We start from the raw sequence: 24280 nt of genomic DNA, 5'->3' as shown, positions 1-24280 counted from the left end.
AAATATTACAAATTGGTGGGAAAAATGAAAAAGACTTCGTTAGAAGAAGAGCTTTAGCTGCAACATTTGATGATAATTTGGCCTGTATGTGTTCGTGGACGGGACAGAAAAATAATTTCAAGATAGGAGATACTCATATTATGCTAAGTATAAAAAGTAAATAAATTTATAATATGTTGGTAATAAAGTTTTCATGATGAACGGCGGAGCCGTCAGCTGGGAGTCAAAAAAGCAACAGACCGTTGCTCTATCATCGACCGAGGCGGAATATATGGCCTTATTGGAAGCAACCAAAGAGGCCCTGTACATGAAAAGGCTATTCAAGGAACTCGGAGTGGATCTAACCAGCGTCGTTATCAAAAACGATAACGTCGGTGCCCAGCAGCTGGCAATAAATCCCATCCATCATGAACGCTCTAAGCATATTGATATTCGGCACCATTTCGTGCGTGACGCCGTCAAGGAGAAGCTAGTTCTCATCCAACATGTGTCTTCCGACGAGATGACAGCGGACATTCTTACCAAAGGATTACCAAGGGGAAGACAGTGTTCAGCTGAAAACTGCGTTCAACTCCTTGGGCTTAAATCTATCAATTAGATGAGGTCGATTCCTCATTGCGGTTCGAGGGGAAGTGTTGGTAATAAAGATCTATATACCATGCGACCCGCAATGAACTCTTATGGATTATCTATCGGCGGAGTCGCCCGTGTCGTGCTTTTAGATGGCGCGACTCACATCCGGAAGTTTTTCGCTATAGAAGTCTCTTGTCTCACTTCCGTCTTCTTCCTCCGTCGACCTTTTGTTCTGTCCGCGCCGCAATACGCACTTTGTAAACCAATCGACGGTCTCATTTTGTAGTATACCGAATAAAGTGTACGGTAAAATATACGCACGTGTCTTGTGCTCTACGTCACCTTCTCGTACTCTATCATAATACATATTGGTTGTGGTATCAGAATCTGTAATTGTTTTTTTATATTTCTAATTTTTTTACAATTAACGGATGAACGGATGAACGGATGAACGGGATATTGAGAAAAGCCTATAGAACTTTATGCTACATATATAACATAAAAGTTTTTCCAGAAGCGTTTAAGGTAAATTTCCCCGAAGTACGGAAAAAGATTTCGAACAATTGATGATGGAATGGTTTCGTTTTGTAAACGTCCGTAAGACGACCAAAAGAAAGAAAGTATGTTAAATCCAGACATTATCATTTCTCTTAACAGTTTCTCTGTGTTAATTAATTACTTCAAATATTCTTACAAATGTATATTACATGAACTAAAATTGGATTATTATAAGTTTTTCACTAATTGAATTTTATATTTTCCAGAAAAAGAAAAGTGAGAAGAAATGTTATAATTATAAGATATAAATATAGAATTAAAATATTTAATTTAAATTATATTTTATATTATTATATTTAAAGTAGTCTTCAAAGAAGTGCAATGAGATAAATATAAGTTTGATTTCAGTGCAATGAGGCAAATATAAGTTTGATTTATAATATTTTATTACATTTTATATATTTTGTTAATATTTTATGTTTTTGAATATTTTTTAGTTTGATATATTTTTTATTTTTTGTTTCTCAGTATTTTTTTATATTTTGAGGTATCGAGAAAGTATCTCATTTTATAATACATGTTTTGTATTTAATTATATAGAAATAAAAAAATATTTTCTTGTACTTTATATGTATATATATTTGTATTATTATTCCTTATTAAACGATAAAAATAATATTTAGAAATACAAAAATACAATATATATTTAGACATTCTATTAATATTGAAAAATTATTGAAAACACACACACACACACGCGCGTTATATATAATATTTATAAAATAATAAAAATCAATTAAATTAATATTAGAATTAATATTACTGTGATATTAATATTAAGTTATGTAGATGTTGATAATAATGTTCCCAGTAAGCAAAATGTTAGCAGTCTGCCAGCAGCATGCGAGCAGATTCGAACAGAATATTGCGGCAGATTGGCATCAATTGCGTCCGCATTAAGCTTGAGTTCTGCTAGCAGAATCTGTCAGCATAAACCGACAGCAGATTGACAGCAGAAATCGAGCAGGATCTGCGCGTGCAATTTGATGTTAGATTGTCAGCAGAAACCGAACAGAATCTGCGCATGCAACCTGATGGCAAATTGACAGCAGAAACTTCACAAGATTTGCGCTTACTTTTATTAATGTTATATAAATGCAACAAAATTGATTATTACAAGTGCTAAATAACAATATTATCGGCAAGTTAATTAGAATTTTCTTAGAAAATAACATATATGTAATATCGTAGTTATATCTCATATAGCGAAGGACTAATTCAATTTAATTAAATTAATAATAAAGTAAATGATAAAAGTAAATGTAACTTGTAAAACTTGAGATGTAATTTATTATATTTAGAATTAAATTCTTGCTTTATACCTCATCAAATAGGCAGTACATGAATAATTTTTCATTTATCATATTGATTCCAATCAGTTTAATATTCTGACTCTCATTTGCTTGTATCAAAGATCAGAAATTAAAGTAATAGAAATTAAAATGATAATTACTAAATTTTTAGTCTTTTATCCATATTCGCGACTTTATATATATTTCTGACAGAAATTCAATTACGAGAAAGTACAGCTCACGTAGCGGTAAATGAAGGAACTATCGAATCATGCAAACCCTGTTTCATTTCTGCCATCAATCTGCTATCAGAGATTGTATGCACAGATCCTGCTCGATTTTTGCCGACAATCTGTTGTCAAATTGCATCGCACAGATCCTGTTCAATTTCTGCCACTAAGTAATGCGGCAGCATCTGTTTGATTTTTGCCAATCTGGTGACTGATTATGTTAACAAGCTTTGTTATATTTCTGTTCACATTCTGCCGACAACACATGATATATCAGAACCTGCATCGATTCTGTAATCTTTCTGTCGATAACAATTTGTAACAGATTCCCTGACAAGATCTGCTTTAGCAGACTTGGCTATTGGGGTTATTTTATTATTGATTTAACTTTATGAGAAACATTATCAGAATGTTAAAACAACATTAATGCAATATTACTTGTAACGACATAGAAAATGTTATTTCAACATTACCGAAACCTCTAAATCGGTATCAAAGTTTGTTCATAATGATGTTGCATACAATGTTAAAAACTACATACTTGACAACATTACTATGTTAGTGAATATCATTATAATAACGTTGTGGTAATAATTTTTTGCTTACTGGGTTATTTGTCTAGGGGTTGTTAAAAAACTATTTATGTTATGGGTTTATGGAAATCCACCAAGAAAATTGTTATATAATCAAATATCAAATATTTCTAAGTCATTAGTTGATCTAAAATGTAATATAACGATAGACTTTAATCGTAAACCTCGTAGTCTCAATGAAGTCAAGCGTTGGAAAGCAACAGAATTTCGACAGTTTCTTTTATATACAGGCCCCATAGTTCTTAAATCTGTTATTAGTCATGATAGATATGTAAATTTTTTATCTCTACACGTAGCCACTTGTATTTTATGCAAATTCTAAAAAGTATATAAATTATGCAAAATCCCTAATGAAATATTTTGTCAAAACATTTATAATTTTATATGGTAAAGATCAGGTCTCTTACAACGTACATAATTTGTTACACATTTGTGATGATGTTGCAAGATTTGGAACATTAGATCAATTTGGTGCATTTATATTTGAGAATTATTAACAGTCTCTAAAAAAATTATTAAGAAAACCAGAAAAATCATTAGAACAAATAATTCGCCGTAAATATGAATTAAATAATTGTATACCGTTAGGCAATAATCGATTGCATTCTTTGCCAATTCTGAAGAAACAACATAAAGTACCAATAATTAATAACATTTCTTTTGTACAATATGAAGAAATAATTGTAAATAAATTCATATTAAGAATAACTGATCCAGACAATTGTTGTTACACAATTAATAATAAAATAATAAATATAAAAAATATTGTTTCTACCACTGATAGCATATTATTAATTGCCCAAGAATTTTTATTATTTGAAGATTTCTATACAAAACCTTGTAATCATCATTTTTAAATATATATGCTGCTAAAGATTTAGGGCCTCTTACATTTATGCGACTCGATCAAATATGTAACAAATGTATGAAATTATCTTTTAAATTATACATGTAATATTTCCGTTACTACATTCACAATCAGAGAAATAAAATACGATTTTTTTTAGTATATAATGTATAATTACTTTATATAATATAATTACTTTTTACTTAAAGATTCTAAGTAAATAATAATTACAAGTAACAACTTGCTTTTCAATTTTTTCTTACAGATTCTCTGTTCAAATAATTTATTGTGTATGTATTGTATATAATATTCTTATACAATTTGCGTATACAACGTGAGTATATTTATCACAAAGAAATGGAGAAAATATGGACAGTTGTAAGATTTGAAGATGAAAATGTTGTCGAAGCGGTGTCAACAAGTTGGATTACTAACGGCAGATGTTATTGGCCACCATATACAACAGAAAAAACTTTAAAAGCAATAAAAGATCATGTTGATTTTAATTCTTCATGGGCGAACTATGAAGTATATGTCTTTAAAAATAGTACCTCCGGAAACGATATATTATTATAATACAACTCTCTATTATACAACATATCCCGTACAGCATATAATATTACTTAAAAACAAACTTAATTTTATCTGTTTCATTTGCATTTTCTTTCCTCAAAACTTTTATTTTTCTTCGCAACATTCTTTTATTTCTCAAAAGAAAAATATTTTTGCAATATTGCAGCAGTATTTCTGAAATATGGTTGATATATTCTGTAATATTATGTATTATATGGAATATTATACAATATTGAATAATTTTATTAGTAAATTAAATACTTAAAAACTTATAATTTTTTTCAGAAAGTTATCAAGTGTGTAGACTGAAAGCTAAAAAAGCTGAGGATACATCAGATTCAAATTCAGATTACAGTAAAAAACGAATAATTAAAAAGAACTGTTTATATGAGAGCGATAGTTCTGAATCTGATAAATATAATGATATGACATTGCCATCTCCACTAGGTATGATTAGTTATTTCTATTATATTTACTGCTTCGTACATACACACACACACGCGCAAGCACACACGCACACGCACACACACATATATATATATATATATATACAGGGTTGGGCAAAAGTCCGGAAACGGTCAAATATCTCGAAAAGGATCAACTATAGCGAAAAATTGTAAATAGCAAAGTTGTAGGGCTTAAAAAAATGTACCTAATGATGACTAAAAATTTTACTTTGAGTGGAGGACGAAGATCATATAAAAGTCAAATTGAATTTTTTAAATGGAACTGCCTACTTTTTATTGCATATTCTTATAGCTGACCTCGAGAGCTTTCCAAAACACTATAATAAAATATTTTTCCCTCAAGCATTTATCGAGTTATGAGGCTTCAAATCATTTCTTAATTTTACATAAACCGTAAAATATCTTGTAAAATATTCACTTTTCGATTATTTTACCTTAATACTTTTATGTACAAAATAATGAGAGGAATCAATTGGTCTAAAAAAAAACACATAATTGTTCCGAAGAAAAAATATGTAATTTGCAATTAACAATTACATATTTTTTCTTCGGAACAATTATGTGTTTTTTTTTAGACCAATTGATTCCTCTCATTATTTTGTACATAAAAGTATTAAGGTAAAATAATCGAAAAGTGAATATTTTACAAGATATTTTACGGTTTATGTAAAATTAAGAAATGATTTGAAGCCTCATAACTCGATAAATGCTTGAGGGAAAAATATTTTATTATAGTGTTTTGGAAAGCTCTCGAGGTCAGCTATAAGAATATGCAATAAAAAGTAGGCAGTTCCATTTAAAAAATTCAATTTGACTTTTATATGATCTTCGTCCTCCACTCAAAGTAAAATTTTTAGTCATCATTAGGTACATTTTTTTAAGCCCTACAACTTTGCTATTTACAATTTTTCGCTATAGTTGATCCTTTTCGAGATATTTGACCGTTTCCGGACTTTTGCCCAACCCTGTATATATATATATATATATATATATATATATATATATGTTTTTTTTTAAACACTCAAAAATCGATTTTTTCATAATGCTTTTGTATCATTAGATTATTTGACATTTGAGAAATGAAGATAAATATATGTTGATTTTTTAAAAATTAAAATATAATAATGTATTTTATTTTCTAGATTTAAAAGAACATTCTGATACAGAAATCCAAATATCAAGTAAGTTTTTTTTTATTGTTTTGTAATATATGGCTTATAAAAGCAAATTATTTTATTAATATTATATAATCATATGTAATTATTAATTGATATTAAATCAAATATAAATGAGAAGAAAGAACATATTTTCACAATATTTTTTAAAACATTAGTCTGAAAAACGAAAGATGTTCGATTTCTGATTTAGTTCTGATCCACGCTTGTTTTTTTTTCGCTTATTTTTCTATTATCTTTATTCCGTATTTTTTTCTTATTTCTATTTTAGTTTGGAGTTCTTAGAAATATTAGATCTTAATTAAGGATTATTTTTATAATTTAGATATTTAATTTAGATATTTAATTTAGATATTTAGATATTTACAAAAATTTTATTTCTATATATTCAACAACTTACATTGATTTCTATGTTCTTTCTTTTTACTTATATTTGATTTATTATTAAAAAAGCCTATAATATATTTAATTAATTTGGAAATGTATTATTATTATTATTATTTTATTATGTATAATTATTTTAATATCTGTTTATTTTTCAGAGGATTTTTCTAGAACTAAAAAAGTATACACATGAGTTGGAGAGAATCCACAAAGAAAGAATACACAAAAAGGTATTTTCGACACAAACCTTTCATTTAAAAATAGTTTGCAAATGTTTACTGATAAGAAATAATTATGGACTGTCGTTTTATTTAATTGTGATCTGTATTTTTTAGATATAACATGTGTCTCTTTCAATAATAATAATAACATTTCGGATATATGTATAAAAAGAAAATCTTATAACAAAAAAAATCATAAACCAATAGGTAAGTTATTTTGTTTATCCTTTCAATATAACTTAAATAAATGTACAATTATTTGTATTAATTATTTATTGATCTTTTAGAAATGTATACAACTAATAAAGAAAACAATATTGGAGAGAAATATTATGAAGAATCTTCAAATAATAATAATGTATTTGAATCATCGAATACAAATGTACATATGTATACTTCCAATATACAGCAAAAATATTCCCAAAAAGGTACTTTTGTTTGTTTCATTATTATGTTTCATTATTATTTAGTAAAAATGTTGAGAATATTTTAATAATATATATATATTATATATATATATATATATATATATATATATATATATATATATATAGAATGAGCCGATTTCTTATTTCTAATATTTATAATTTTAAATATTTAATATTTTCTCTAATATTTTAATAATTTTTAATATTTTCTAATTCTTATTTTCATAAATTGCTTCATTTTTTAATTATTTTCCTTTGAAGATTATCGTAGTGCTTTATAATTAATTTGAAATGTAGAAACGTACAAAACTATTTTCATTGATACTTTAGAACATTACATTACATCAAATTTATTACATTAGATCAAAAAATGAACTGACTATTACACGTAATTGTATTACTAACATATATATTAATATTTAATTTGCAACAAATTATTTTATGCACAGATGTAAATATGCATAGATATGCAAGTGCAAATAAGCAAATTGATAATGGTATTTGCAGCACAAGTGCTGATAAACAGACTGATAATGCAAATTTTTGTACATGCTGCCCTACACATAAAAATTATGATATGTATTATAATGCATTAAACATCTTAAATGCTTTTAATACATTTTAATTAATTGCTTTTATACTGTAAAGTTGATAGTTTTAATTGTATTTATATTAAAATTTGTTTTATTCTTTTTAGATGAAAAATTCCGAAGAGTGTTTAAAGAATTATTTTTTCTCAGAGAAGTGACAAAAGAATGCTACGAAGATATAAAAATTACATTTTTGAGAAAAGAAGATACAAATACAATACATACAAATGAGTCTACATTTTTAAATAAATTCAATTTTCCTTTACGACGCTTAGACGAATTGAATGAAGTAGAAGAGTATCTTCAAGAACCAAATAATTTTTAATCCACTGTAAGTTATCTGTATTCTTCCTTTGATACAGGTTTTCATTGCTAATTACTAGCATAATTATTATTAATTACATATAATTTACATGTTTCTTAGGTAAGAGAACTTTCAAAAATGGGAGGAGCTACTCCATATGATTTTGTAAAACGATGATTGTCGATTCTTTTCTCAAATAGATTTGCTGAATAGTATAGCTGACAAGGTGCTAAAAAAAAACAAATATTTGGAAAACTATTTCTTGCAAATGTGTTGCAAGGTAAATTGCTATCTAAATATATTTAATTTACATTACACAACTTAATGTAGAAAAGATATTGGTTTTAAAGTATATAATCAATTATGCTATTTTTATAATATAGTTTTTCTAATATTGCAATAAGTTTGTTATGTCACTTCTCATAAATGTATAATTTGTATATTTGTATAAAAAATACACAAGTTGATCAAATAGCTAATTTTTACAAAGCGCATATGCATGTATTTTTTTACAGTTTATTACATTTTACTATGCAATACATATATAAATGTATATATATGCGTTTTGTGAAATACAGCTATTGTCAATTATGAGAAGTGACATAAAAAAATTTACTACAATGTTAAAAGAATTATACTTTTGATAAAAAATAATATTGATAATATTGATAATATTGATAATATTAATAATATTGATAATATTGATAATATTGATAATATTAATAATATTGATTATATATTTTGAAACCAATGTCTTTCTTATTTTTGATAAAACATATAAATACTAAATATTTTTCTAGAAACAAAAATAATACTATTAACTTAATCTAAATTTGTCTGAATATAGATTTATATTTATAAATTTTTACGTGTATTGTCAGTACTTTTTATATAATCATTTATATTTTAAATATATAATTATGTTTATATTATATTTTCTTTCTATCTAGAAAGTGCTTTATTATGTAAAGCGGCGAAAAATCGAAAAGAAGTTGAGGAAGCTATCAAAGCATGGCTAAGACGTGCAAAGGAAAGAGTAAACAAAGAAGAAAAATCGGATTCCTCATTGTAAACATGTTTGCATTTGTACATATAATTTGTGTTGAATTTTACTTTTTGTTCATTTCATGATATTTTTAAACATAACACAAAAATACGTGTTTGTAATTTGTATATTATTTTTCATAACTGTATGTATACTTTTTAAACTTGTCTATTATAGCATAAACTTTATTTTGAAAGACAAAGATTTAAAAAGACAAGTTTGTGTATATTGCTAAATCGATGAACATTACGTACATTTACGAATTTATTATACTTTTATTAAGTTCAATTCAACATTTTGTTTTCAAATTAATTATTATTTTATCAAAAAACAGTTATTATAGAAAAAAAAGTTCTAAGGAATTTTTTTTTCCAGTGAAATTACTTTTATTCAGTTTTTTGAGATTTTATTTTTGTAATCAAAGAAATTTTTAGAATTTTATTTTTAAACTTAAATTATCTTCTTTTCCTAAAAAATTTCTTTGATAATTGTTTGATTTTTTTATTAGTAATAAATGTGATATATCTAATAATTAATTCTCTTATAATCTGTATCCGTATTATTGTATGTATTTTGTAACTTTCTCTTTGCACACATAAACAAATTGTTTTCATTAATTTGCGTGCAATAAACTACAATGCATATATATATATATATATAATAATTGTATTGAAATTTGGCTTATATATAAATGTATACATACATAATAATTCTCTCATGACAAGAACTAGAATAGCATAAAAGCGTTAGATACGCGTTTAAACTTTCTCGAGCAACATGGCCAAACCAGCACGTCTTGCAATACCGGGATTGCCGGCTAATACTGGCGGCACGTGTATAATAAAAATCCCAAAACAAGAACCTTGTCGTAATAAACCTTGTTGTAATAAATTTTACAAGTAGAATTCCTTGAGCGAATGCACACGATGAAAGAACAGACTTTCTAAAATCACTCGAATTAACCTTTGCACAATACTGAAAATAAGCCGTTAGACTCACCCACGTTTACTCGTCTTGATCTTAACTGGCGCCATGGCATCATATAAACCAGAGAGAAACCTGAGAGCGACCACCAGCCTCGACGGGCACATTTCTCGATGCTTGACGCGCCGTCTGACAAAGTGGACGTGAACTATGTCCATTACGCTCGATAACGAAACATGGTTTGTGTCTATGATATGGGTTCATGTCCGAACTATTCAGAGATGGACAGTCGGATAAGAACCGATAATTCATCGTTCTGTCTTTGTCTCATCAATGACAGACCACGCGACTGCCACGCGACGAGCTTACGATTTTGCTTTCCCCTTTCTCTCGTCGCGCTTTTACGTTCTTCGTTATGATGTAATAACGAAATGATTTTCACATAATCCTAATTTTCTAAGGGTATTGGCAGACAAGTTTTCCAACTTTGTATGTTCTGTAACAAAAATACAACACATTATGAAAATTATGATTACATGCATATTTCAAGCTGACATATAGCAATTGGTACACCGAATGTTTGGTAAAAAAAAATTTTTTGTCAGGCGTGTTGGTTATAATCAATTCGATAAAGTGTTCATAATAGCGCGTAGCAGTGTAAGGCTGATGGCAGAGAACTAGATGTCTGTCGTAGTCGTGGACGTAAAGTAAGACAGAGAAAAACGTAAGTCGTACAAGGCCATTGTGACAATTTTTTCTCTGTCTTACTTTACGTCCACGACTACGACAGACATCTAGTTCTCTGCCATCAGCCTAAGTAAGATGACTGCTTGTCACGGCGCTGATCCGAGTTCGAATCTCCCATCTGTCGTTTTTTTTTTATTTTTATTTTATGAAATAATAAAATAACAAATAATATGTATTGAATTTGGGAGTAGAAAAGGCAAAAAAATTAATAAAATAATTACAATTATTGCACAAAAACATACCTGTATTGCGTATCCATGTATTGCATTTTGTATCCTTCTGCATTGGGAATAGCCGTTTCCCATGCGAAAATCTCCCATTCTTACATTCTTTGTATACGCATTTATCATAATAACTATCTACAGGGCACTGACTCGACATAGTGATTGTTTATTATAATGCAAAACAAAAAAATATAAAAATAAAATTAAAAAAACTTAAAAGTAGAAATAAAAGAGAAATATAACACGTGATAAAAAAATAAAAAGATTACACCAACACGATAAAAGCATACACGCACGTACACGCAGAAATATTTACAGATAATGTGTCGTGTTCTATAAAAGAAACGATAACACGTGTTTCAAAATACACAGATCTTACAGATCGTTAAAAAAATATATAAATTTAAAACAATAGAAGAGATCTGTTATGCACAGATAATGAAGCACCGCAAAATCGAACGTCACTTTTAAAGTTCGCTGATTGATTATTTCCAGCGTGTCGTCGCGCATTATTTGTTTCATAGCATCAAATAGCCGCGAAATCACGACAGTGAAACGTAATTCTTTTATATGTATATTAATAAAAGATTAAAGAATCTGTTTATTGTTAATGTAAAGTTATTTTGTATATCATCATACAAAGAATTATAGTTTCACAAACTGGTTTATCTATCTTTTTATTATTATTTTCAAAATTAAATATGATTACATAAAAAATGATTACATAAAATTAATCATCCGAATTATCGATCTCATCAAGACATGAGCCAGGATGATATTTATCATAAAAACATGAAAAACATAATGTAATACAATATCTAGCGCCGCATTGGATGCTGTATTGTGCCGTATATGTGTGAGCAATCTTATTGAAACTTTATTTTTTTACAAGAAAATTATTCACAGCATTCGATACACTAGATGTTGTATTACATTATGTTTTTCATGTCTAACACTGACACGCAAATGCATCAAAGCAAGATATCATTCGCATTGATATGTATATTTTTTAAATTAATTAATTATTTAAAAAATATATAAAATAAAATATTACTATAATAATATGAGAGTTGTAAGCATTTATGAAATACAGATATAATTATTTTAAATAGAAAGAAAAGGTTTTATTAAAAAACATTTTTAATAAATGTCTTTATAATAAATAAATAAATTTGTCTCTATGTATTGGGCGCCCGAAGTCGTCTCGAAATCCTATCCGAATTATGTAAAATGTAGCGCGTGAAAGATGAGACGGGGCCGACAAGGGATGGAAGGAGACATGAGCTTTACGATAGAAAATCACTGCCCGCCTCATGCCGCCGCGTGATTTGCCATCATTGGTGAGACAAAAGCAGAACGATAGATTATTATCGGCTCTTGTCTAACTCTCATGTCCATCTCATGTGAATAGTTCGGATATGAACCATAGCTCGGACATGAACCATAGCTCAGATACGAACCATGTATTATTATCGACTGTAATGGATGTAGTTGACGTCCACTTTGTCAGGCGGCGCATTAGGACAATGTGCCCGTTAAAGCGAGGTGGCCGCTCTCAGGTTTCTCTCTGATATAAACTCACGCTGCTTTTTTCGCACATTCGATCGTGCCAACTTTATAATCACAAAATGGTGCCAACTTTATTAATAGCTTTATTAAATAAACAAATGTTATGTAACATTAAAATAATATTTACATAACACTTGTTATATAACATGTTATATTAATGTTATTAATTTGTTATTATTTTAGTTTATGATAACTAATAAGGAACAAAACAATATAACATTTCTATAACATAATTATATTATATGTATAAAAAAATGTTATATAATTACAATATAAATACAGTATAACATTTGTTATATTACATGTTACTTCTATGTTATCTAGCGACTATATTCTGTGTTTGCTGGGCAATGACTCCTCCACAGATATAGTAAGATAGAGATAGAGGGTGCTTTCCAGCAAGCAACACAGGCGACACTGTGTCGCTACAGTGTCGATACAGGTGCTTTCCAACTACGACACAAGTCGACACAATCGTACACAGCAAAAATGCTGTGTTCGCCTGTGTCGTCGTTTTGTAGCACCCCAGTGAGTGCCAACATAACATTTCATATTTGGTATCATTAATTTTTTTAAGAATGGTATTGCGTGATATTGCGTGATAGAAGATAACCAAACTTTTATATTCGCTAAAAAGACGACTTAAAGACATCTAGACGTCTTTAAGATGACATAATGTTGTGTGGGAACGTTCTGAAAATTTAGATCTAGTGACAACTATTAAAAGTGACTGCCCTGCACTCTAGTGGCAAAATAAGAAAGCTAAAATCGTTCCAGCTACAAGTCGACACCAGTGTTCCGATTAGGGATTCCGTGCGCGCGCATATGCGATTCTGCGCATGCGCGACTTTTGAAATTACATTGTACTTTCACGGTCGCGCAAGTGCAGAGCCGCACATGCGCGCGCACGGAATCCCTAATCGGAACACTGGTCGACACTGTGTAACACTGTGTCACACAGTGTATCACTGTGTTACCATAGCTGGAAAGCACCCAGAGTGTGAGCTCGCGGGGGGGGGGAAGCCATTGCAGAAAGGGTAACGAGGTTAAGTGTGAGCACTTTTCATTGGCTATTAGCAGAGAGAAGCCTGAGAGGGGCCACGCTGCCATTTTTGAGGAAACGCTTTCCCTACGTCGTACACTAACGGTACGTACACTGCGCGACAACGATTCGTTCCAAGGCCCCTTTCTCGCGGGGCAAGGGGAGCGTAGAAGTGACCAATCAGCTGGCAGCGTGGCAGTGACTGATTGGTTAGAGGCTACGCTCCCCTTGCTCCGCGAGAAGGACCTCGGAACGAATCGTTGTCGCGGAGTGTACATCCATTTTACGGCGCCTGGGGACTACATGGCCACATCCATTTTTGGTGCCGATAAAACAGTAGATTTTAGTTCATGGCCGTGCTACATCCACAATTTATAGACCATAAATACGTCTCGCATATAGACGTAATTAATAATATACTTCGTTAGCGCGATTTCTCTTTTCCATTCAAGCATATATTACAAACATCAATATATGCTATTAATAAAATAAATTTATGTAATATACATTGTTTAGGATATTTTATTTTCGTGATAAGAAATAGAAAAGAGAGAGATAAAACTTATATAAAATTCAGTAAATTGAATTTTATTTGTTAAAAAACAGTCCTAGAAAAAAAATAATTACAGACCATTTATAATAATTTTAATAATTAACTTTAATTTTAATAATTAAAAAAATAACCAATTATAATAATTTTAAAATTAACAAGATTCTTGCAAAAAAAATAAAAAATAATATTAAATCATAAAAATAAAAAATAAAAAATAATATTAAATCATATTAACAGTCCAACATTTGTCATTCGAATATTAATTTTCGATTAGATATAATTTTTTTACTTATTTAATACAATAAGGAACACTTATCCGAATTATATATCATGCTTGATGTCATTTTAAACATAAAAGTTTCATTAATCTATTTTAATTACTTTCAAAAAGATTAAATAAAATATAAAAATTTTAATTGTTATTTTATGGATATTTAAAGTTGTAAATTATTATAAGTAACGAAAAAATTGCCGATATCATTGAAAGCGAGAGGGAGAACAAATAGAGCAAGCGAGATGATGTATCGTAAAAAGAGTTTCGAAATCTCTTACGCGAGATTCCCTTTCTCTATAACATTTCACGAATATATGTCATCTACTATAAAAAATAAAATGCGTTTTATTTGTTTTAAAAATAATTTTAATGAAATAATGAGAATTTTGCGATTAAAATGATATCAAACTCGATATAAATCGGACAGTTAAATGTAAGCAAAATTTTTATTATTAGACTAATTAAAAATTATCCGATTTATATCATGTTTGATGTCATTTTAATCGCAAAAATCTCATTAATTATCCGATTTATATCGTGTTTGGTGTCATTTTAATCGCAAAAATCTCATTAATTCATTAAAATTATTTTGAAACTGATAAAATTAAAAATAAAAGTTTCAATTTTTATTTTATAAGATGTTTACATTTTCGTGAATTGCGAATGGATAGAGGAAGCGAAAAAACGATTGTAAGAGACTTCGGAACTTTTTGATGATAGATCATCTCGCTCGCTCTCTATTCATGGTCTTGCTTTCTCTGTCACACTTGGCAGTCGTGATAGATCGGCCGGAATGATAAGAGGACCTAAGAATCGAGAACGAGCAAAACAGCAATAAAAACGAGAGAGACACTAATAGGAGCAAGCGAGAGAAAAATAATAGTGCGCAAGAAAAATCCGATTCTCGAGCTCGAGTCCTCGTTGCTCGTTCCCTATTTCTATCTCGTTCGCTCTTATTGTTATTTCACTCGCTCTTATTATTATTTCACTCGCTCTTATTACCTTCTCGCTTCCTCACATATTCTCGCATCACTTTTATACATACATATACAGGGTGGGGAAAAAGTATGGAAGCAAACAATTATTTCCAAAACTATTCATTTTTCGATAAAATGTCTTAGACATAATTTTTATGGTATGAAAAGATGTATTATGTGGCATAGACGGCATGACCTTGAAATGACCCTTACGAGCTGCATACAAATAACGTAAAAAATTTCAAATGGAACTCGTCAGTTTTTGTTACAGATTCTTGTAACTGATGTCGAAACGTTTACAAAACACTGCATATGAGCCCCATTCCCTTAAAAACACTCCCAGTTACGAAACAATTGTGATACAAACAATTTGTATGCACATTGACATTGCTTACTGATTTCGCATCATGACGTTCAGTTGCGTCCACTAATAACATGCACTTATCTTACCTTAACTGGTTGGATGAATCACACTTATCTTGCCTTAACTGGTTGGCTGAATCGCACTTATCTTGTCTTAACTGGTTGGATGAATCGCACTTATCTTACCTTAACTGGTTGGATGAATCGCACTTATCTTACCTTAACTGGTTGGATGAATCGCACTTATCTTGTCTTAACTGGTTGGATGAATCACGCAATCTCTTTCCTTGAGTACGGTTCGATGTACGCCTTAACTGATTCTACGAACTTCGCGTGTCTTTCGTATCGGCAGAAATGATCGAAGCGGGTTATTCTCCATTTGTTGCAGTAATCGCTACTGTTGTACTGATCTCTCATAATGACGTTCAGTCGCGTTACACACATTCATGCAATCACACATACGCTGTCTATTTTCAATTTCGTCGATACGAATTATCACACTTGTTTCGTAACTGGGAGTGTTTTAAGGGAATGGGGCTCATATGCAGTGTTTTGTAAACGTTTCGACATCAGCTACAAGAATCTGTAACAAAAACTGACGAGTTCTATTTGAAACTTTTTACGTTATTTGTATGTAGCTCGTAAGGGTCATTACAAGGTCATACCGTCTATGCCACATAATACATCTTTTCATACCATAAAAATTATGTCTAAGACATTTTGTCGAAAAATGAATAGTTTCGGAAATAATTGTTTGCTTCCATACTTTTTCCCCACCCTGTATACACACATACATACATACATAAAAAATCACATTAATATTAAAATTATTATCATCTATCATAAATCGGTATGATACATATAATCAATATAACACGGTATAATAAATATAATCAAAATTTTTATTATCAGACTAATTAAAAATTATCCGATTTACGTCGTGTTTGATATCATTTTAATCGCAAAAATCTCAATAATTCATTAAAATTACTTTCATATCGATAAAATAAAAAATAGGTATTTCAGTTTTTATTTTATAATCTCGTAAATTGCGAATGGATAGAGGAAGTGAAGAAGCCGATTGTAAGAGACTTTGGAATTCTTTGATGATAGGTTATCTCGCTCGCTCTCGACTTGCGGTTTCGCTGTTGCTCTCGCACTTGACAAGTAAAGATAAGCGGACTCGGCTTCTTCGCGAATGTAAACATCTTATAAAATAAAAACTGAAAACTCCTATTTTTTATTTTATCGATATGAAAGTAATTTTAATGAATTATTGAGATTTTTGCGATTAAAATGATATTAAATACGACGTAAATCGGATAATTTTTAATTAGTCTGATAATACAAATTTTGATTATATTTATTATACTGTGTTATATATTGATTATATGTATTATACCGATTTATGATACCGTGTTTGATGTTGTTTTAATTGCAAAGTTTTCATTGTTCATGATGCATAAAGAGTATAGGTTAGGTTAAAAAGAGTATAATATATATATAATACGAAGCAAGCAAAAAATAGTTTATTTTGATTTATTATATATATATAAAAATTATAAGCTTTTCCAACAGGGTAACAACTCGAAAAGCAAAAAATTATCTATAATAATGTATTTAAGTTTTTATCATCAATCCTAAGAGAACCCCTCTTAAATGTGTGTGTGTATGTGTGTGTATTTATAAATTATATGTTGCAGATTATTCATATACAATGGTACGCTGCTTAATAAGTTCAGTAAGGTTTATAAATTTATAAGCAAGCTTGAATAAAAGTTTAAAATTCGAAATAATTGTTATTATCAATAGCCCTTTTATTATAGTTATTATTTATTATTTTATCATAGTCATTACTTAAAATTTATTATTATTTAAAAAAAAAGAAAAAAAGACTGATTTTTTAACATAAAATAATAAATTCGAATTGTATGGTTTTTTTTATAAAACACATATAGCTATGTATAATACAAGTAGCCAGAACACATTATTTTATTCTAGAGTTTTTTATTCTAGACTGATCATTTTAGATATATTTTAAGCTTAAATCTTGTTTCCGAAATGTTCTTTATTATTGTTTATTATCCAAAACAATATCTTTCCATTGTATTGAAGAATATATTTTACTTTCCTTTTTTAATTTCTTATTTTTTTTTTTAATAATTATTTATAAGATTAGAGACGTCAACATATTTCGTATTAAACATTATTGCGCGCGCGCATCATTTCATCCAATGAAAAGTGCTCACAGTTTACCTCGTCGCTCCTCCCGCAGTGGCTTCACTTTCCTTGACTAAATATTGGGTTCATGCTCCATCTCTATCTTACTATATCTATGGACTCCTCACCATGATTTCTATCCGCCATTTTGTACTCTATGGCCGGTATTCATAGTCCGATCTTATATTTAGATCTTATATTAAGATCTTATATTTAAGATCTTAAGTCTGCTTGGAGGTTGACTTAAGACCTCATTCAACCAATCAAATAGCTGCGTAGCATTTCAAGCTCGAACTTAAGACGATCTCAAATATAAGATCGGACTATGAATACCGGCCTATGATGTCATTGGGTGTGTTTCGGGGACGTATCATAGACATATATACATAGACTGCGCATGCTATGCTGGCCGTTGAAGCAATGAAGTGAGATAGAAAATGGCTCGGAGGATCTCTTTCTCTCTCGCACAGTAAGAAAAGTGGGGGAAGCAGAATGAGAGTTGAAGTCTTGAGGGGAAAAGAGTTCACTTCCCCCTCCACGGTGTGATTTAGAGTGAGACAGAGATCCCCCGATATTGCTTTCTCTTTTTAAATGTTTGCTTCAATGGCTAGCACAGCATGCGCAGTCTAGTTATATACGTCTATGGGACGTATCGCTACAGTAGCGCTATTGTAGCGCTACATAAGCGTGTTTCACGTTATTAAAGCGCTATAGTACCCAGACAGCACACATGTCCAAAAAACATCTAAAAAACGACTTAAAAACGTCTTCTAGAAAGTCCTCTAGACATCTTTAAGACATCTTTTGGCCTTTTTGTGCTGTCTGGGTAGCGCTATAAAAGTACGTTTCAGGACTTTTTGCTACAATTGTAGCGGTCGCCATTTTTTTCTGCTACAATTGTAGCAAAAAAGCTGTAGCGCTACTGTAGCGATGCGACCCCGAAACACACCCATTGACGTCACATGTGGGCTGCGTTCCAAAATTCACTGCCAATACTGAAAATCTATAGTTTACGTGACGTACATTATAAATTTTCAATACTGACAGTGAATTTTGGAACACGCCGTGCTTGTGTTTCGAGTCTAATCATACTGCAACAAAACGAGTTGTTATACGAAGGATTTAATTGAACTTATAATATTACATAATACATGAAAAAACAAGATCTTAGATTCTCAGATTTAACGAGCAACAATTAGCATGACGTCAATAAACGTTATCAGTAACGTCATTAATGTCATGGGATACAAGATGGCGGAAAAATCACGTGTTTCACAGTATCCAATCAAAAACTGTTCGCCATTCACACATCTCTGATAATAAGTCTCTAATTGACATATATGAAAACATACCTAACCTTTCACGCAGTTGGAAGAAAAATGGCAAACGAGAATACTCATATTTATAGAGGCTTAAGGTCTTCGCACGTACAAAAATTTTAGTCGTAACCGTAAGATCGTAAGAAAACTGACCAATCACAGTTGATTATTCTTTTATCGTAGAAAAAATACTCGACTATGATTTGTTAGTTTTCTTACGACCTTATGGTTACAGGCCGCAGCAAATACTTTTGCATAAGTGCATAACCATAAGTATAAGGAAATTGATTGGTCCTAAGTATATGCATAAGAAATATGTAAATTAAGTATATGCATAAGAAAATGAACCAATCAATTTTCTTATGCTTATGATTATGCGCTTATGCAAAAGTGTGTGCTGCGGCCTTTACGACTAAAATTTTTGTATGTGCAAAGGTCTTTGGGCCGGGTCTACAATAGATAATTTAAGCCCTAAGCCTTAAGAAATTGATCAATCACAGTCGAATATTCTCTTCATACTCGACTGTAATTGGTCAATTTCTTAATACTTAGGTCTTAAATTGTCTATTGTAGACAATTGATCAATCACAGTCGAATATTCTCTTCATACTCGACTGTAATTGGTCAATTTCTTAATACTTAGGTCTTAAATTGTCTATTGTAGACCCGGCCTTAGTTCCACCTAAATCAGAGGCATAGCCGCTCTCAGCGCTTCTCTCTGGTAGAACTTAAATATAGAATTGAAATTAAAAACGAGGACGCTAACTTAATAGTCATTTTTATTTTCTATTTCACAGCAATCTCACAAACGTTTTAATTAATCTCACAATCATCTACAAACAAATCACAAACGATAAAAAAAATTGAAAAGTCAAAATAAGGATGCCAAGTTTCCGGAGCCCATTCTGACAAATGACAAATTGTCATTGACAATCGAACGCGACTGGTGGATGCACTTTACGTTGACCAATCATCTTTTCATTTTCTATTCCAAAGGTGCCCAACTATTGGCTTGCGATAAATGTGTCCAATTTTATAAAAGACGAAAGCAGACGTCGCATATTACGCAAATGCGCGTTATATGATAAAATAATTGTCGAGGGGAGTTATTTAAGTGTCAAGAACGATAGAGGGAGAATCCTTAAATATTGATTATTTATGCATTCATGGAATTTCGCGCCATAAGAGACAAATCTTTTTTTTTCTCTTAACCTAACTTTGCGCGCGAATCTTGCAATCGATAGCTCTTCGCTTGCATCACGACAGAGGTCATCCGCTAGGTCAAACCTCATTCCTCGTCAATCGGTCCGTGAGAGTTGTCACGTTAGGCGAGCATCTTTCAGCAACACTCGGTATATCCGTGGAAAATCATCGTGAAGATCGAGAGAGCTCTTCCGCTTAAAATCATCCGAATTGCGTGAGTGGATTTTTTTCCTCGCACAATCGATCTCTTTCGGACAAGTGTTAATGCCGGTTACATCGTCCCATGTATTCAATTACATGATCATTAACGATGTAATCTTATTAATTAGCATGATCTATAGTGCTCCTAATGGAATTTGAAACATATTTTTCTTTGAATTTCGATTTTTTAAAATGGGTGGGTCATGCGATGACCTTGACAAGGTCGATCAGGAGATCTGCCGATCATTATTGACATTTGTATTATTTTATTGATACAGTGTTAACTCTTAGATTGATATTTGCAAGGTTGTTTCTTTCAAAGATACCCGATTATTTATATTGTCACTTTTAGATATTCTTTTATCGCACTATGTTGGAGTGTTCTTGAGTTTAAGAGTTCTTTTTTTTATTGGAGGGATTTACTAATCTATATTTTATCTATATTTATTGCATTTCTCTCTGTTGTAACAATTGTTGTAAATTAAATCACATGAGTTCCCATATTTAACGAATAATGATTTATCACAAAATCATTCGGTAATAATTGTTAATATTGAAGAGTACTTATAAATATATTTATTTATAATACTATGATTATTTCTTGTGACAAACAATAAGCGTGAGAGAAGAAAGAAAAATATTGTGTTATAAATATAATGCAATTTTATTATCTTTAATACATCAATATATTTTATTTATATTATTGCATTGGTTTTAGTGCTTTTACCTTAGCAAGGTGCTTTTCATCATCTGCAAGTAATTGTATCAAAATGCCTATACAAAGTATCAAGGCTCGTCAGATCTATGATTCTCGTGGAAATCCCACAGTTGAGGTATTTGAAAAGATTTTAGAGAAATATATATGTAATATATATACAGAGTATCCCAAAACTCATAATCAATCTTTCAAAGACAGATTCATCTGAAGACGATTTTTCCTCAACGAAAATGTCGAGGCACTAATTTTCGAATTATAAGTGATTGGAAATAAGGGATTTTTCGTAAACTAAGTTTTGTAGAAATAAAATATTAACAAAACCATATTCTTTGATTAATTTAAATAGAATTTACTTTAGTTGAGTTTTAATTTAAGGCTTAATTGCAAAGATATATGATGACAAAAATTGGGAACATGCAAAAAATGATGGCCTTCATTGACATTTTCGCTGAGGAAAAATCGTCTCCAAATGATCCCAGGAATCTGTCTTTGAAAAATTGATTATGAGTTTTGAGACACCCTATATATATATATATATATATATATATATATATATATATATATATATGTGTGTGTATTGAATATTCTTTTAATAATATTATATATGCTCTGTTATAGGTCGATCTTGTTACTGAGATTGGTTCTTTTCGTGCAGCTGTGCCATCTGGTGCATCTACCGGAGTTCATGAAGCTCTGGAACTGAGGGATAATGATAAATCTAAATATCATGGAAAATCTGTTTTCAAAGCCATAGAAAATGTTAACTCTATCATTGTTCCTGAATTGTTAAAGGTACGCTGTCTAAATAAATATATATATAAGCAAAGTCTTTGTTATGTAACATTTAACAATTATTAAGAATAGATAAAGAAACACTTTTATTTTTAAGGCCAATTTGGAAGTCACGCAACAAACAGATATTGATAACTTCTTGCTGAAACTAGATGGTACACCAAATAAATCCAAACTTGGAGCAAATGCGATTTTAGGTGTCTCTTTAGCAATTTGTAAAGCTGGTGCTGCTAAAAAGGGTTTACCCTTGTACAAGTAAATATATCTAATGATAAATTTAAAAATATTTAACTATATTCACATTTATGAAAATATTTTACACACATATATATATATATTTTTTTTTTTTTTACAGATATATCGCCGAGTTGGCTGGCAACAATGATATTATTTTGCCAGTGCCAGCATTTAATGTAATTAATGGTGGTTCGCATGCTGGTAATAAGCTGGCTATGCAAGAATTCATGATCTTGCCTACTGGCGCAGCCAACTTTACAGAAGCCATGAAAATGGGCAGCGAAGTATATCATTACTTGAAGGCAGGTATCAAGAAGAAGTTCGGCCTCGATGCCACTGCTGTCGGTGACGAAGGTGGATTCGCACCAAATATTTTGGAAAATAAGGAAGCTCTCAACTTGATCATAGATGCTATTAAGGTAAAAATTTAAGATATTTGAATTAATTATTATTTTATAATAATTATTAATTGCAATAATATGAATATTTGAATTATATATGAATTTTATATATGAATATTTTTTTAGACGGCCGGTTACGAAGGAAAGATCAAAATCGGCATGGACGTTGCCGCTTCCGAATTCCACAAGAACGGAAAGTATGATTTAGACTTCAAAAATGAGAAATCTGATCCGAGCACATACTTGGAACCAGAAGCATTGAAAAACTTGTATTTGGAATTCATCAAAGATTTTCCGATCGTATCGATTGAAGATCCCTTTGATCAAGATGGTTGGGATTCCTGGACGGCTTTGACTGCGGCCACTCCTATTCAAATTGTTGGTGATGATCTTACTGTCACAAATCCTGAAAGGTAATATTCAAGATAAATGCCTTGATTTTATTTCCAATTATTTCAAGCTAAATTTATATATTTATCATTTATATTATATCTTACTATATTATATCTTACTATATTATATCTTACTATATTATATCTTACTATATTATATCTTACTATATTTGTATTTACTTATATATTACAGAATCAAGACAGCTATCGAGAAGAAAGCTTGCAACTGTTTGTTGTTAAAAGTGAACCAAATCGGTAGCGTAACAGAATCCATTAATGCGCACAAGCTCGCCAAGAGTAATGGTTGGGGTACGATGGTTTCTCATCGTTCCGGAGAAACAGAGGATACATTTATCGCCGATTTGGTTGTTGGTCTGTCAACCGGTCAAATTAAGACTGGCGCACCCTGCCGCTCAGAACGTCTAGCCAAGTATAACCAGATTCTGCGTATCGAGGAGGAACTTGGTGCTGCTGCGAAGTACGCTGGCGAGAAATTCCGCAATCCTCATGCTTAAATAAAGCTGTAACATACCTGTCACAGTCCATTATCACAAAGTTTTAGCTATCTCTAATGTTACGTAAACGAATCATTTACTTTTGTGATCGCATTAGATGCGATGTAGTCTGAAGACATGTATTATTTTTGTAACCCTGATAAAATCGATACACATCGTATATAACAATAGAGAGCATGCTAAATACAGTTATATTAATCAATTGAAAAATAATCCTGACTCGATTGGAAAAGAACTGTACAGATTAAAGTAAAATTTAAAATATCAAAGAGTTTTATTTTCTTTTTTATTAACATTTAATTTCAAATCGATAATTTTGATTTTATATT

At 30.3% G+C, this 24280-nt stretch overlaps 2 protein-coding genes and 1 long non-coding RNA gene across 3 annotated transcripts; all 3 read left to right on the top strand.

Moving 5' to 3' along the window:
• Positions 1-4387: 4387 nt before the first annotated feature.
• On the top strand, positions 4388-6944 carry LOC112639596. The gene is made up of 4 exons (XM_025414133.1): positions 4388-4649; positions 4952-5113; positions 6276-6314; positions 6851-6944. Exons 1-4 carry the CDS (start codon positions 4451-4453, stop codon positions 6883-6885), a joined length of 435 nt encoding a protein of 144 aa, XP_025269918.1. The 5' UTR covers positions 4388-4450; the 3' UTR covers positions 6886-6944.
• A 339-nt stretch (positions 6945-7283) lies between these two features.
• On the top strand, positions 7284-9508 carry LOC112639598. Its single transcript, XR_003123587.1, has 4 exons — positions 7284-7341; positions 8039-8262; positions 8356-8515; positions 9186-9508. It is a non-coding gene; the product is annotated as an uncharacterized LOC112639598 (long non-coding RNA).
• An 11097-nt stretch (positions 9509-20605) lies between these two features.
• LOC105248408 (enolase) lies at positions 20606-24215 on the top strand. The gene is made up of 7 exons (XM_011253172.3): positions 20606-20909; positions 21615-21729; positions 22233-22406; positions 22504-22661; positions 22762-23062; positions 23171-23457; positions 23630-24215. Exons 2-7 carry the CDS (start codon positions 21667-21669, stop codon positions 23949-23951), a joined length of 1305 nt encoding a protein of 434 aa, XP_011251474.1. The 5' UTR covers positions 20606-20909; positions 21615-21666; the 3' UTR covers positions 23952-24215.
• Positions 24216-24280: the final 65 nt, after the last annotated feature.

This window comes from Camponotus floridanus, unplaced genomic scaffold (genome assembly GCF_003227725.1).
Source record: "Camponotus floridanus strain SB8 unplaced genomic scaffold, Cflo_v7.5 scaffold77, whole genome shotgun sequence".
Classification (NCBI taxonomy): Eukaryota; Metazoa; Arthropoda; class Insecta; order Hymenoptera; family Formicidae; genus Camponotus; species Camponotus floridanus.
Note: the sequence above shows the minus strand (reverse complement) of the source record. Positions and strands in the feature narration are given on the sequence as shown.

Bases quoted from the DNA above. Each gene is read 5' to 3' on its own strand.
- LOC112639596 (XM_025414133.1), top strand. From the start codon at position 4,451: ATGGAGAAAATATGGACAGTTGTAAGATTTGAAGATGAAAATGTTGTC. The intron at 4,650-4,951 runs GAAACGATATAT...AATTTTTTTCAG, and splicing joins CTTTAAAAATAGTACCTCCG to AAAGTTATCAAGTGTGTAGA. The intron at 6,315-6,850 runs GTAAGTTTTTTT...TTTATTTTTCAG, and splicing joins TACAGAAATCCAAATATCAA to AGGATTTTTCTAGAACTAAA.
- LOC105248408 (XM_011253172.3), top strand. From the start codon at position 21,667: ATGCCTATACAAAGTATCAAGGCTCGTCAGATCTATGATTCTCGTGGA. The intron at 23,063-23,170 runs GTAAAAATTTAA...ATATTTTTTTAG, and splicing joins TGATCATAGATGCTATTAAG to ACGGCCGGTTACGAAGGAAA. The intron at 23,458-23,629 runs GTAATATTCAAG...TATATATTACAG, and splicing joins ACTGTCACAAATCCTGAAAG to AATCAAGACAGCTATCGAGA.